General features: G+C 38.7%; 1 protein-coding gene across 1 annotated transcript in view; it reads left to right on the forward strand.

The window, feature by feature from the left end:
- Positions 1–4,564: 4,564 nt before the first annotated feature.
- The window catches only part of DOCK2 (dedicator of cytokinesis 2), a 194,826-nt gene continuing 184,251 nt past the window's right edge, over positions 4,565–15,139 (forward strand). The window contains exon 1 of the mRNA XM_035889022.1: positions 4,565–4,785. Coding sequence (XP_035744915.1) covers positions 4,749–4,785 — 37 coding nt within the window. The 5' untranslated portion in view covers positions 4,565–4,748. The remainder of the gene's footprint in view (positions 4,786–15,139) is intronic.

Raw genomic sequence — 15,139 nt, forward strand, 5'->3', positions numbered from 1 at the left:
CATTTACGTGAAGCTGTCAATTTTTTTGTTTGTGTGAGGTATTTTGTAGAAAAGATTTTTTTTTTTTTTTAAAAAGTACCACTTAATAAAATCTAAGAAATTGTAATGCCTGTGCTATGTGTCACTGGTTTTTTTTTTTTTAGGAGACACATCTTAACTTCCTGTAACTTTCTGGTGATGCTTCATGGAGAATAAGTCTGAGGAGAACACTTAAGCTAGTTCCATTAATTCTCCCCCCCAGCATTTATACAGAAGTTTAAGATTACTTCATTTGACTCATTATACTGTGGTTTAAGCTCCCTCTAGTGAATAAGTTAACCACTTTCTAAGTAAAAGACTTAGTAGTGAAGATGAAAGCTCTTTAAGACTTTTCCTTTTAAATCTATTGTGAAACAAGTATCTAGGGAAACAATCTTACAACCCAGTGGGTTGACAGCTTGACCTGCTGTGTGTTTATCTCCATCGGTACTTTGGAATCTAAGGCTCCTCATGTGCCTCTTTTTAAACAGATGCAACTTCAAGCTCATGTCAGATACTGCTAGTCAGCACCAAGAGAGTAAATGTAAACAGGCCGTATAAAGAATTTGTTGTTTGTTGTGTTCTAGCTTTGGTCAAATCACTGTTTCATTTGGTAGTGATGCGACTGTAACTTTCCCACCACCAGAACGTGTCTAGACCATGTATAAATGTACCTTACAAATACAGTGTCTTAAGTTATCTGTTGAAGAAACATAATGGGCTTGGTTACGGGTTTGTGGTGAGGCAGGGGAAGACAATCACTTGCATAAAATGTTCTAGGTACCTTTTGGAGAAATTGCTAACTTTATGAATCTGAATGGACTTGTCTAAGACAGCTGTTGGGATGTGCTTGTTTCCAGTTGCGCCAGCTCAGAAGCGATGCCTAGCATTGTGTTCACTATGACTGTGCATATGGGTGGCTTCAGCTTGTCAGTCGCTCATCTCAACAAATATTGAACTGTAACATTCTGAGTGACAACAGAAGTGACTGAAGATGTGGCAAAGTAAACTTGAATGAGCCCAAGTGGCTTGTCACTTCCCCATGCAGTTTGAACTTGTTATCAGTCCATTTCTATGTAGTTACGTTTAGGTGCAGCCTGGTGGCTGTTACTGCTGTTGTTGAATGAAACGTCATAAATCCATGTCTCGCAGACTCTAATTGTATCACTTTCTCAACCTAAGAAATTTTCTTTCTATCTGTATCCTTCAGGCTCTTACTGATGAAGTCTGTATAAGCTATCTGATTTCTTGTGAAGATATTCCATGGTATTACAGGAAGCCAACACGTATCCATGAAATAGTTCTTACTCTTCTTGACTTTGACCGCGCAAGTGAACTTTAATACCACACTGAAGAAATCATGCTTTTCATGCTACAAAATGTTAGAAGAAAACTTTTTTTTAAGCAAACAGTTGAAGTTAGCTTTGTTTACTGTCACTGTACACTGAGATGCAAACAGCATAAAATCAACTAAAGTACAAAATTGTTTTAATTCGAGGAAAACCTTCACTAACTTGATGTTGGCTGCATGTACTTTAAATGGGAGTACTGAACTGTAGGTTGCCTACTAAGACAGTTAATTATTTCTGTTGAGCTACTTGGCATGCGAAATTTATAAATTTTTAATTGAAATAACTTGTTAATTAACGCTCTAAACACAACCAGGATGTTATTTCAACAGATGATAATAACAGTAGTAATAATAATAACAGATAATAAACAGATGAGGGTTATCTATCCCCCAAAACTACAGCTTAACCTGTACTGCTGTAGTTTACTTGGAGTGTGTGGTCCTCACAACCGTAATCATATGTGCATGCTTATGAATCTTTTGCAGAATTATAACTAGCTGGTGGGGAAAGATGCCTGGAATTGAGGCTTTTGTTGTGCCATAACTTACCCAAGGTATTGTCCTTTAAGTGCATGACAATACTTTGCATTTTTTCTTTTTTTCTTCTGTTTTGTTGCATCGGGTGCTTTGCTACAACTGTGCGCACAGGTCTTGGCATAAATAGAATTTAGAGCCAGTTAAACACCACTGTTGTATTCTGCTTAAATTTTTATGTATGGTGGAAGTTAGTATAGCTAAAAATTGATAACTGGATTAGTCAGCATCTTACAGGATCTTGCTTCCTTTAATACTGCTGTCTTCCCCTGCCTGCCCCCCAACCTCCCACAAGGTAAGTTTTACCCGTGAATTCCCTAGGCAGAGATCTTTTTTTTTATCTTTTGGGGAAGCGAGGAATTTTCTACTTGCCCGTAAAGACCTTCAGCCTGGAAAAAGACTTAAGGAAAAGCTGGTAAGGTACATCAGGATGATTAAAGGATTCTATCTGCTATTTTCTGTGGAGTAGTAATGTGGAATAATAATTACACAAATAAACGAACAAATAGTTGGAATCGGAACCTCCATTGACAGAGGTCGTAACTACTACCTGCCTTAATTCTCTAGATCCTTGTTAGGGTTTGTTCTCTGCTGCAGCAACATAGGATTTTAGGACTACCACGCATGCTTTACTCTGGATGCATTTTTCTCTTAAAGCTGAAAAAAGATTTTGTTGCTCAATCCATTTGTTAGGAATTGGAGCTGGGACTTTCAGATGCAGTCAGAGGAGGAGATTGTCTTGGCTAACTTCTGGGAAAGTGGTGGTAGGTGCTAGTAGCTAATGAGTTGCAAAAGCATCATCATGAAAGCGTGACAGGAGGAAGCAGTGGCAGATGTGTGCAATGCCGAGAGCTGGGTGTGGGGGCAGGGATGGCAGGTGGGAAGCAGCAATGGCTTCGGAGGCCTGGGTCGCAAGTCGGAGCACTTGAGGTGAGTTGGTATGGTAAGGCGGGGGGCACGAGCCCTCAGGTGGGGACAGAGCGGTGTTCAAATGTCCAGGGGTGTTTAGGTCTCTTGTACCTTTTGCAGAATCAGATCTTTGAGATGGAAGAGATTTGGGGCATCAGAACAGTGTTGCAAACTGGATCCCAGTTTGGAGGTGAAACTTCTGTATGTCACTTCTTTGGATCATTTCTTTTCAAAATATAGTAGTGTTGTATGGACTAGGCTTATTAGACCTACATGGTGATGCATGTTTTTAAATGAGTGCTAGAAAGGAACAATTTTCCTCGGGACTTGTACTATAGGGAAACATAATGAGGAAGAGCAATGTAAAACAACAAAATAAATGCAAGTCACGACCCCTAGGACAAATAGTATATGGGAAGTAGTGACTTGCTGCTGCAGGGATTCAGAGGAGTAAGGAAGGCATCCTTAGAAAATCTCTTTTTGATAGATAAAGAAAAGTTAAATGTTCCACAGAAAAGAAAGATGTAGGGCTCTTAGATGAAGCTGATTGTGATGGAGATACTGAGTTGCTCGGAATCTAGCTCACTTTATTAAACACAACATGAATTTCAATGTTATTTTAGGGAGGGAAATAGCTAATTAACTAGCTAAATCCTTTTCCTAAACTAGTATGTGGACATAGTTAAGATTAGGGCAATTCAAGGAAATCTGTGGTAAAGTTTAAGGTGGTTTTACTCCAGAAGTAGGTATCAGAATTCCATGTGCGATGAGACAGACTGGCAGTCTGTGCTTCTCGTGATCGCTGGTTAAAACTGAGATCTGACATGTCACGTGTTCTCAAAAATATTCTGACAGATGTAGCACAGCACTATCAATCAGTGTTGATAAACAATGATTGCAAAGTTGCAATGTAATACCCAGAGAACAGGATTGTTGTATGTCTTTGTTGTACTGAGCAGGAGATAAAGAAACAGTACATATTGTAAAGCTTTTTCTGTTTGTAGCTTGGGGTTTTTTTTAATTCCACACTATAAGTAAGAACATGAGCGGAGATGACATCCTTGTCTTCGATTTGGTATGTTGTCCTTAATCCAAATTACTAGCAACTTGCCTTGATCTTTGCATGTCCAAAATGTCATTATGTAAGTCAGCTCATGCAGCAGCCTGTGTGGAAATAAAGGCTGTAAATAGGCAATAAGTTACTTTTCGAAGTTTTGTCTTGACAATAAGTCTTTAGGAAAGTGTAGCTTTGTTTAGAGGATAAAAAGAAACTCTCCTACTTTTTCCTCCAAAGGTAAAATGACAGAAATAAAAAGGGTGGGGTTTGAAATGTTGTGGCTTTGTCTTCATTTCTCTTATGAGGGGTAGTCATTATGAAAATCAAATCCCCACTCCGGGACAGGTTAGAAGAAAGTAGGTTTTAAGATGTAGCGTCTCATGGAGTCAAATCTTTAACATCTGCTCTTGGTGTCAGTTAAGAAATGCAGTCCCTTGACGTTTTGGAACAGAGCTAACCAAAAGTTAGAGATAGTTATTGTAGCTGCTCTTTGCATGCAGTAGCCTTCCAGCTTAGATCTTAAGTTTAAGGTTGGTGCAGGAGAGGACTGGGGTGGTTTTTCTCCTTTTTGCTTGCTTATGTGTTACAGCCAGTATCATGCGACAGAAACACCCAGTTTGGGATTCCCCTCCCCCATGACACTTGGGTACAATATCTCGAGTTTGAAAAGAGGAAGGAAGCTCAGAGCTCAGAACAGCAGCAAATCTCGCAGAACCCTCGCAGCTGCCTCAGCCTGTCTGCTAGTCCTCAGCGACAGCGGCTGGGAAACGGATCTCGCTTGCAGTGCCTTTGTTTTTCACCTGTCTTCAAGTCTGTGTCCTATAAACTTTGGTTTCCTTGGTGGCGGGTGTCCTTTGGAGCCTCACAGATTCATGTACAATGGCGAGATGGCACAAGACGGAGAAGAGTGGCGTGGGTATGTAACTTGGTAAACTGCCATTTGAGTTTTGCCTTCTTAACTTCTGAACAGGATGTGGGCAGGTGTTTTCTCTAGTGTGATGAGTTAACACCCTCCGCTTTACCACGGTGGCTTAATTGAAATGATCTATTTCGTACAAAGTTTTAATCTTTCCAACAGAATGACAAGAAATACATGAGCGTGAGCTTGGGAGATGTAATCCTTCCATCTCGCCACATGTTCCCACCCCGCTCCAGTCTTGAACTCTCACAGTAACGCAGCTTTCCCCACCTCCGTATTTTATAAACAGTTGGAATAAGAAAGTAGTTTGTTGTATAACAAGTAGCTAGAAGTTAGGGGGAACAAATGTAGGGGAAGGGGAATCCTGCAGCTGCTTTGAGAGACTGGCACTTGAGGCTTGTGTTACAGAAAAACCTGTACGTGAGTTGGTAATGCTTTTTGGAAGGAAAGTCATCTTCCAACATCAATTATTCTTAAAATGGATGATGTTAACTGGCATGAAGCACTGAATTGCTGTTTAAAAAAAAGAGAAAGCCTTAAAATTAGGAATTAAAGCTGAAGCACTTGCACTTTACTTCGGCAGGACATTTCTTTCAGGTTCTCACTACAGAACACAGTGACGGTTAATCTTGTACTCATGTTTTATTTTACCTACCAGTGCTTAGTTATTAATCTGGAATCCCCAAATTCTTCTAGAAGACATTATTTTAAGAAGGCCATAACATTTTGTGATATGCATTAAAAACAAAAAACCTCCCACCCAGCTGGCTTCATGAAATAAAATGAATCATCAGGGAAATAATATGAGGAGAAGAACGTCTTCCTGTTCAGCTTCCATGTGCAGCAGCAGCAGAATTGTGAAATACAAGTAGCCTGTTCTGGTGGTGGTTTATATTACAAAATAAAGGGTGTAAATCTTTTCTGTTTCAGTCTTGCAAGTAGTAGAAATTACTTTGTTTTTCCACTTGTTTATCTGAAAGCTATTGATTTGGGAAAATACGACTGGATTTGTTGGATGTGGTCTCTGTATCCCTGTACCAGTGACAGGTGTTATCTTGCATACGGATAAAAGTACTAGATGCTAGCCAGCTATTTGCAGGAGTAATGTAAAACAAGCTTCACTTGTAGCAGCTTTTTACAGGGAGCATTTTGGGTCAGGGTGAGTTTGATGTAATTGTAAAAAATGTTTGTTCTTGCACTGTAACATTATAGGAGCCAAATAACCTGACTTGATGTTAAGTATGATTTTTTTTTTTCCATACCCCTGCAGTAGACCAACCTACCAGGTTTGACCAATGCATGTCCCATGAAAAGGCCCTCAGTTGTGATCTGTCTGCTGTTTCTTCAGCAGTCAGTCTGCTGTGCTTTGTTTATAGTCAAGTTTTGCCTGTTTGTAGCTTAATAGCCAATGTGATCACCCAACATACAAAAGGCTCAGTGATATAGTAGTGTCTGTGGTGTTTGAAAGGTACAGCAAACCACACATAATAAAAAACATCTTGTGGAATATATTACTTCATAAACTAAGAACAATCCGCTGAAGTTTGTTTTGTGAAGACTACGCTGCATTTTGATCGAACAATTCCTTGCACTACTTGACTTAAGATACAATATTCAGAGTATGCAATTTTATATAGTAGTCTTTTCTACCTCTAAGAATATTTATTTCAAAATAGTAAGCTTTTAACTGAATTGCTTATCCTGAACACTTTTAGTGCATAAAAATAAAGCAAGTAATAGAAAATAACATTTCATGGCAGTATTTTAATAGTGTTAAGTTTAAACTGCCATAGAGACAACACAAATTCAGGAGTTTTAAAAAAACTTGGAAGGACTGGGTTTTATTTGATCTGGCAGTGCTCTTGCTCTAACAACTATGGCACTCTCATTCTAGAGTGAATATGTACTATGTGTAGCTCATAGGGTGATACCGGTGCAATCACTGCTATGTACAGGTACTGCTTTCTGAAATGTGGTCTGCTGAAAATATAGCTTCTGCTTCTTTCGCCCATCTCTCTGATAAGACTGTTATCTCCTTCAGCCTGGTTATTTGCATTTACAGCAGAGACTGGAGTTGTTGAAAAAGGTCTGTTAGCATAAATCTGATTGTTACAACTGCTTATGTGCTAAAGACACACTTGGATTCTTCAGTCACTTCACTGAATACTCTGCAATCTGTTGCATCATGTGGATGCAGGAGTCCTGAGACTTAGGAAGTTTCCAGGTGCCAACACAGTGACCTGTAACTTGTAGACTAGGGGTTAGAACTTACTGAAGGACTAACTTGCTGTCATATAAACATTTAGGATATCGGTGGTAGTTTTGTGTCAGGAAGAGTGAAGACGAGGGCAAAACAAAACTTCTTTTTTTATTTGCAAGTTTCTAAAATTAATTTCCTGCTGCAAATTAAGAAAAAGCCAGCTCACAGTCTACCTACTGTTGCTTAAAGAAGCAAATGGCCACTGTTTGACTAAGAAATCTGCAGAGAGCGGGGATTATCAAGTGCACCATAGAATCAAAGAATGTTTTGGTTTGGAAGGGACCCCTAGAGGTCATCTAGCTCAACCCCCCTGCAGTGAGCAGGGACACCGCTAACTAGATCAGGTTGCTCGGAGCCCCATCCAACCTGGTCTTGAATGTTTCCAGGGATGGGGCCTCCACCACCTCTCTGGGCAACCTGTCCCAGTGTTCCACCAACCTCATTTTAAAGAATTTCTTCTTTATACCTAGTCTAAACCTACCCTGTTTTAGTTTAAAACCATCACCCCTTGTCCTGTCACAATTGGTCCTGATGAAAAGATTGTCCCCATCTTTCCTATAGGAAATAGCAAATGGTGCAATTGATGGTCTGTATCTTTACGGAACTTTGCTAGTGTTTAAAAGCTGACTACAAATTTATCAAAGCTTTGGTAAATTTCCTTTAAATAGGTAAAGGAAGTGATATATCCAGTTTGTGAAGCAGCAGATGGTCGACTTCTTCACGCTCTGATAAGTCTCAAAGACGATACCTTTTCCTTTGTACAGATAAAAAAAGTAAACCTGGTTAGCCATGAAGTAACTTGCTCAAGAACAAAGGCTGTACAACCTTGCCTGTGCGGGACGAATAACGGGCCAAATGAGATTAGGCCTACTCTCTATAGAAATAATTCCTTAAGTTTTATGGCTGTGAGGCTTAGAGTAAATATATTTCGTTAGCAAAATTTGTAGCTGGCAGATACCACATCTTAAGGAATCCATGATACAAAGCATTTCAAAGCTGGCAAATAACAGTAGCTCTTTTAAGATTGTCACGTGTGTAATTTGAACATACATTCCCCCTACTGTAGTTACCATAGCCATAACTGATTATTGCACTTGCTCTACAAATTGTTTAAAATGTGTTCTCCATGCATATTGAACTTGAAGAAGGGTAGGTATGACTGTGCTTTCCAGTGGGAAGTCCAAAACAGAATATCATCATTTAAGATCTAGGGTAGGTCACTGGGGAGAACTGACATTGCAGACCTGGTGGTATTTTGTTTACCCTGTGCTTGCTCCCCTACTGTTCTAGGCTACAAGCATATATGTGATTTTGATGTAAAAGAGAATCTCTGCAATCTGTGTCATCATGTGTGGTAATAGTACTACCACTTGCAGTTTCTCCGCTCGCTCCAAGCAAGTCCGTTTGCTGGGTTAAAGAAGGGGTTTCTGTGTTATAAGACTTTTCATACTTGTATGTAAAAAATCACAATTGTCTGTGATTTAGTCTGTTGAGAAGCAGAATAGGGAAAATGAGAACAATAATCAAATGGACTTTCCAACAATAATAGAATATTAGTGATGTAAGTACTCATACATGTAACTTTTTCTTGTAGGTCATCTTTGGTAGGGACCATTCCATTTCTCCTTTTGCGTAATTGCTTTAAGTTAATAGACAACTCCAAATTCAATAAGCCGTAGCTTATACCCAGGAGTTCCTTTGCTTAGCAAAGTTGTTGGCTCACAGATTGTTCTATTTTCCTTTATCTTAGAAACTAAATGTATTTGTTCTTTCATTATGTAAGTTATTAAGAATAGTGGGAGAAGCTTTCACCCAGAATAATTTAGAAAAAATAAAACCAAAAAACCCCAAGCAAACACACACACATCACTACCACCCTAGCTGTCCTGTCTGGCACCAAAAAAAAAATCAATTGGGGAAATAGTCACACTGAGGATTTAATTTTGGGAAGGTGTTCAAAGAGGTTTTTGGAAATTCAACAAACGTATGCTCTTAAAATTGGAAAGAAAACGGTGTAATGGCTGAATTTTAACTATAGGAAACTCATGGAGTAACAAGGCCTGGAATGTGGGGTTTGACGACTATAGTCACAAAGTGTTTTTTCAGTTTAAGGCCTCTCGTGTCTCAGGAAAATGGAGAAATATGGGCACACTGAGTCTACCGAGACATAAAGTCTGTGAAAGTTGACAAGCTTTTGGGATAATACAGGCTGGAAGCTTTTTGACCATATAGGGCTATTTTGTCTTCTATGTTTTTGGTAGTCTTTGTTTTCAAGTCTCTGATGAATGACTCAGGTTGAATTTGTAAGTCTTATTAGAAGTGTGCCTGATGCCTTCAGTTTCCACTGATGAGCAGGGTTTCAGCTTGAGAGTATTTGGTCCAACCTTTGGATGAGCAGTAGTATGCTGAGTGGGGTTGGAAGACCACACAAATCCCAGCTGGGATTCTTGGTTATGCTAGAATGCAGACTATGTGCCCACTTTAGTATTTTACTTAATTAAATAGGATACTCCAGATAGCTAACATTCAGCTTTGCACTTGGAAACCATATTCCTGATTTTACATATGAAGCTTGTTCTTAGTCTTGAAGCATTCCTAGCATAGATGTATGCTGCTTTTATGGACAGTACAAGACAGAAAAGTTGTGGTAGGCTAGTGGTTTTCAGTAGCAGTTTGCTAGTAATGTGCAAGATGAAGAGTGTTTGAAATCTGCTTAGACCTTGAGGAAACTGTCACACTTGTGAAAAAGTTACGAGTGGGTGAAATATTACATTGGTATGCTAAATTCAAGTGTTACATTTACTCCTGTACTGCTGAATCTGAAAATGAGTATTGGACTATTTGAAGCTTAAGTTGGGGGAAGGAGAGGACTGTGTGTGACTTCTTTGAAACTGTATAAAAGCATATGCTCAGCCTGAGCGCAAAGGGCTGCAACTGGCTTGTTGACTTCATCTGCTGAAGACCTCTGAAAATTATTTTACGTCGACGTGAAATCTATGTAGATTGAGCTGTGATGGAGACAGAGCTTTCTCCAGCGGTGCCTACTTCATGAAATGCAGCCCCTGAAGCCAGCAGACTGTTCTAGCTGCTTGGGAAACACCTGCAGCTTTGTGAAGTACAGCTCACTGCAGAAGGCAAACTAAAGTAAGATGGAGACAAAGCTGGGAAAGGAATCTCTTTATCCACAATCCTTCATGAAAAGGAAAAAGCACAGCTAAATAGCCTGTTCTTCATAAAGACTTCTGAGAAAAATGACTATGCTGCTATTTTCTATGAAAGAGTCAGAAACAAGTCTTCACATAACTAGTTGGGTATGTTAGAACTTCCTGGGTCTTGTACTGGCTTTATTATGCTTAAGAAGGAAAGTAAGTAGCTCAAGTCAGCTAAAACCTCCATCTGGCCCCAAGGTTAAGCTGTGAAGAAATCTGTATTCAATGGTTATCCAAGATAACAGTTTGTTATCTGAGAAGTGAAGAGTTACCATTTGCTGAGCATGATTTGCAATAAATTAGATGAGCCTCTAACCCACCTTGAGCTTTGGTACCTGTCTCTGACCTGTGAAATATTTATTGGAACTGCACCCATGTCATGTTCATTACAGCACACTTGCTCTGGGAGATTTAAGAGGAGATCCTTGACTCAGAATACTGGAACACAAATTTCATAGATTTCTTTCCTAACAGGATTTCTTGTCTTCTGGGCTGTATAATAGTTTCCCATGAGGTTTGTCAATGTCCTTGCTGAGTGATTTCACCCTGATTTCATGAGAAGAAAATGGTAACTGAACACAAAGAATTGATCTGTGAGGAAAGAAGGTACTACTTTTACATTATTACTTGTAAAAGTAGAGCTGTAATATTTCAAAAATAAAATGGTACAGGGTTCTTGCTGAGGCTATTTGTTAGAAATTGTTTGAATGTGCAAAACATTTCATGAGTTATTACATAGAAATCATTCCAGATAGTCCTCCTATTACGGTAAAGTGAAATTAAGAGCTGGTTCAGCAAAGCTATACCTCGGGAATTTATTTTTTTTTTTTTTCAAATTCTGTTTAAGTGGAAGGGTGGAAAGTAGCCAAGGAAACCAACTTGAAACACATTTTATTACTAAAAGGTGAGTCTCAAAAATGAAATAACATAATTGTATTTGTTATAAAGAACCGGGCAGGGACTTCACATGAAGGAAAACAGGCAGGAAAGGCAGGTAGGAAGATTAGGATAATGGCTTCAGTGTTGCAGGTCTGGGGGATTTTCCTTGCTCACCATTCCTATCTTGTGTTAGCTTACAGTCAAATCACATGAGTAGTAAGAATCTGGGTTTTCAAAGTGCGTGAATACTGAGGAAATCTAGCTTTTTGAGGAAAGGATTCTGTTACCTGGATTACTGGGAATTTTCTCGAGTGTTTTGTGTGTGAATGTTCCCAAACGAGGCACAAAGGATGATTTTTTTAGATTTTTTTCCTGCTTGTCATCATCTTCTAAATTGAGAATGTACAATTTAAATTATACAGCATTAACAGTGCTTCTGTCTCAACCTGTGGTAGTTTGAACTTATATTTTTAACAGGAATTGTACTCTCAACAAAGAGGGACTGTTTAATTTACCTTGTGTCTTGGAATGTCAAGAGAAATGTCCTCCGCAGATTTTCATTACTCTATTTTGGACAACACGTACATACCTACATGGCTTAATGAAAAAGGCTTCATAGCCATTCATATATTCAACAGCATGCACACATATATCTCTAGTGGGGGGAATGTGCATATCCTATCCAACAACTCTGGCTTTAATAGGCACGTAGGAAATAAATGGAAACAGGAATTTTCTTCAGCCTCCATACTCATTTTTTTGCTACTGGGATGGACGCTGGTAGATGTCTTCACTTATGCTCTGGGTGGCTGAATGCATGAGAGAGAGCAGAATTAGACTTGGAAGCTTCTTAGGGTAACTGTCTTTAACAGTATGTATTGTTTGGCGGAACAAGAAATGATTCTTTGGGCATGCTTCATGGGAATGGTGGGAATCACTTCCATCTTCCCGAGGTGCAATACAGAGCTTCTGCTTGAGCAGAGTTCAGTTTGGAAAATCTTTCATGTTAGCACTTTGACCTGGTATTTCTTAGGCTTGCTTTCTGAAGCAATATTGTTGTGGCATGCGGGCTTTCAGCTTATCTCCTGAGCGACCTAAAACAAACGTGGAATCGAAGGGGGGTTTGCTTTTTTTTTTTTCTTGGTTGGTTGCTTTCTCTCTGTGTCCTGCTATAAAATTACTACTAAGGTTATGGCGAGCTCTAAAAAGACAGGGTTGGGGTTTTTTTGTTGATCTGAAGATTAATTTTCTAACTGTTTTCTCAATGAACTGTAAAGTCCGTATTCAGGAACTGTCTTAAGGCTGGAGTTCCTGGGCATTGCCTGTGCCATTCTGGGGGAAATCTGACAGCATCTGTGTACAGATACGCTGTTGATGGGAACACCTTAGCCTGATGCTGGCTGCTGGGGAGGGCATATGCTGTCCAAATCTCTCCTGTTAATCTTCTTGCCATGACATCAGTTGCTTTTGAGGTCACTAATTGCTATTGGGATTTAGAATGAATGCTGTGCCTTGACGATACTGTCTCCTTTTTATGGTGGGATAGAGGATGCCAGGGAGTGGAGTGGTGGAAAGCTCTTCAGACTGATTTGAAGGGGCCTTTATTTCTAATGGCCAGAGAGTTTATTTAAAGAAAAAACAAACCCAAACAAACAAAAAACCCCAAACCCAAATTGTTCTAAGTATCCTACCAAAAAACCTTTTAAATCCATACAGGTTTTTCATATACTGTTGTTGAAGAGCAAAATAAATGAAATACTTGTTTGTGTGCACAAAATGGCAAATACACAACCCCGAAGATCTCAACAGAGGGTGGAGGAAAGGGAACCCTGCTCTTAAGTGGTGAACTCTGAGGTGATTCTTGCAATATAAGAGGGTCACAGTTTGTAAGGGAAATTACAGCTGACAGAAGATATAACTGCATATAATAGTCAAATTTTCATTCACAGTTAATAATTAAATAAACAGATGTGCTAGTTAAGTTGTCTGGTGCTGTAGGTAATACACCTGGATGTAGCTGGTGGTATTAAGTTGATTGTTTATAGAGGTTTTTGCAATGGTATATGGGAAATAATTTCTTATCATAAAATGTCTGAATAGGTCTATAGCTTAAAATTTGAAAGGAATTTGTTAAACTCATCCTACCAAACAATCCAAATTGTACAGTAAAATCTCTCTCATTAAGTTTCCACTTACTCATTTAGAAAAGTCTTAGCTAATATAGCCACTTCCTTTGTCAGTTTGCTACTGCACTTTTCAATAACTTAATTGCTGTTAAATGAAGTTTTTCAGAGCAAACCCAATACGCAATGTGAATATGACTCAGTAATTTGCATCTATATTTTGAGACAAATACAACTAAGAGCAGTCTGTATTTTGAAATAAAGTATATGCTAGTCAACAGTAATGTTAATCTGTATGGATGTTTCAGAAAATCAGTAAGAGCACACACACCCTCCCAAACACTCATGTGAAAACCTCTCTTTAAATGTCATGAAAACTTAGGAGAGTTGTTTGCCATCTTCCATTTCTTGAAATCTGTGTCAAGACTAATGAAAGGAAGCCAGTCAAAACATAACTACACATCTACTACTTAGCTCAACAAAAAATTGAATTTAAGACAGCTCTCTGAAGATCACTGAGGAAGTCTCTTGTGTCTTCAAGATTCTCTTGAATAAATGGCTGAATCTGGACAGCAGAGCCTCATTTCAAAGTTGTTTGGCTTTGTTTTTTCTTTTTTTTTTTTTTTTTTTTTTTTTTTTTTTATTTTTTCTCCCTCCTTATATGTAATGCTCCACCCAACGAGGAGAAGGAACTGGTGGGAAGGCCTCTTCATGTCAACAAAAATAAGAACTTATTTTTTGTCCAATAAGCCTCTTAATTAAAGCTGGAATTCCTTCTAATAGCTGTTCCAGAAATATAATTAATATAATGATGGTAAAAGAAACAAGAAACACAATTTATGGAACACCTGAAAAAGTGAAGACAACCAATCTATTTAGCTCTACACTCCTACCTTAGCCATTTTCATGAAAGGCAAGCTAATTTGAGACACTAAACACAATTTTAAGTAAAATGTTTAAGCAAAATGTGTAATTAGTAGCATTTTTGGCCTAGCAGAAATGAATAGCTTCCTTCAGAAGCCTGGAGGGGGGAGCAAAAGGAATGCAGGAATATACTGAAGGTAGGTTCAACTTTCTAGATCAGTTTTCCCCTAGTTCAAAATACTGCAGGTTTGGATGTTCTGTTTGTGTGGATGGATGGGACACTGTCATGAGACAAGGAAGAAAACCCTGCTGACTGATACCTTTACTGCACAACCGAGGTCATGGTTAGTAGTTAGTGTGTTGTTCCTACTTGTACAGTTTAATTGTGGTTTCAGGCTTACATATTTTAATCAGTTTCCCCATGTGATACTAGCTTCAATAACCATTTCTACTCTGTAATGCTATTGCAAAAGTCTCTAACCAACCCATGAAGGAAAAATACACAGAAACAAATGCTTACCATAGCAGCCCACATCCTGTAGCCCTAGAATGTAAGAACTAGTAAAGAAGCTTATTTTTTTGATTTCTCTCTGAAAGTTAGCTGTTCCTTAACCACATATAGATAAGCTCCTGATTAGAACACTTTTAAAATCTGCTGCTCCTGTGTTCTTTTCAGAGTGATTAAATACAGAAAATTAAGAGACTTTCTACTGTTTCCATAGAAAACACAGTTTCATGTTAAGATGAAGCATCTAAACCCAGGAAAGAATTTGGTAAATTCAGTGTTCATATGAATCTCTGTGCCCCTGCTCACCAGCGTCACCATAAATTTCTGTTAACTGTGCACTTAAATTCTTAATCAGACCAGTCAACTAACAATTCTCCAGCACAATGAATATGTGTGTATTGGAGACCTGCATCTGAATAGTTGCTCTTAAATCCTGTGCAGAGCAGTTGTTATGAATACCTTGGTTTTATGCATATGCTGGGGTTTTTTTGTTTTCAGCACTGGCCAT

The sequence above is a fragment of the Egretta garzetta genome, unplaced genomic scaffold (genome assembly GCF_000687185.1).
Source record: "Egretta garzetta isolate BGI_Z169 unplaced genomic scaffold, ASM68718v1 scaffold60, whole genome shotgun sequence".
NCBI classification, from domain to species: Eukaryota; Metazoa; Chordata; class Aves; order Pelecaniformes; family Ardeidae; genus Egretta; species Egretta garzetta.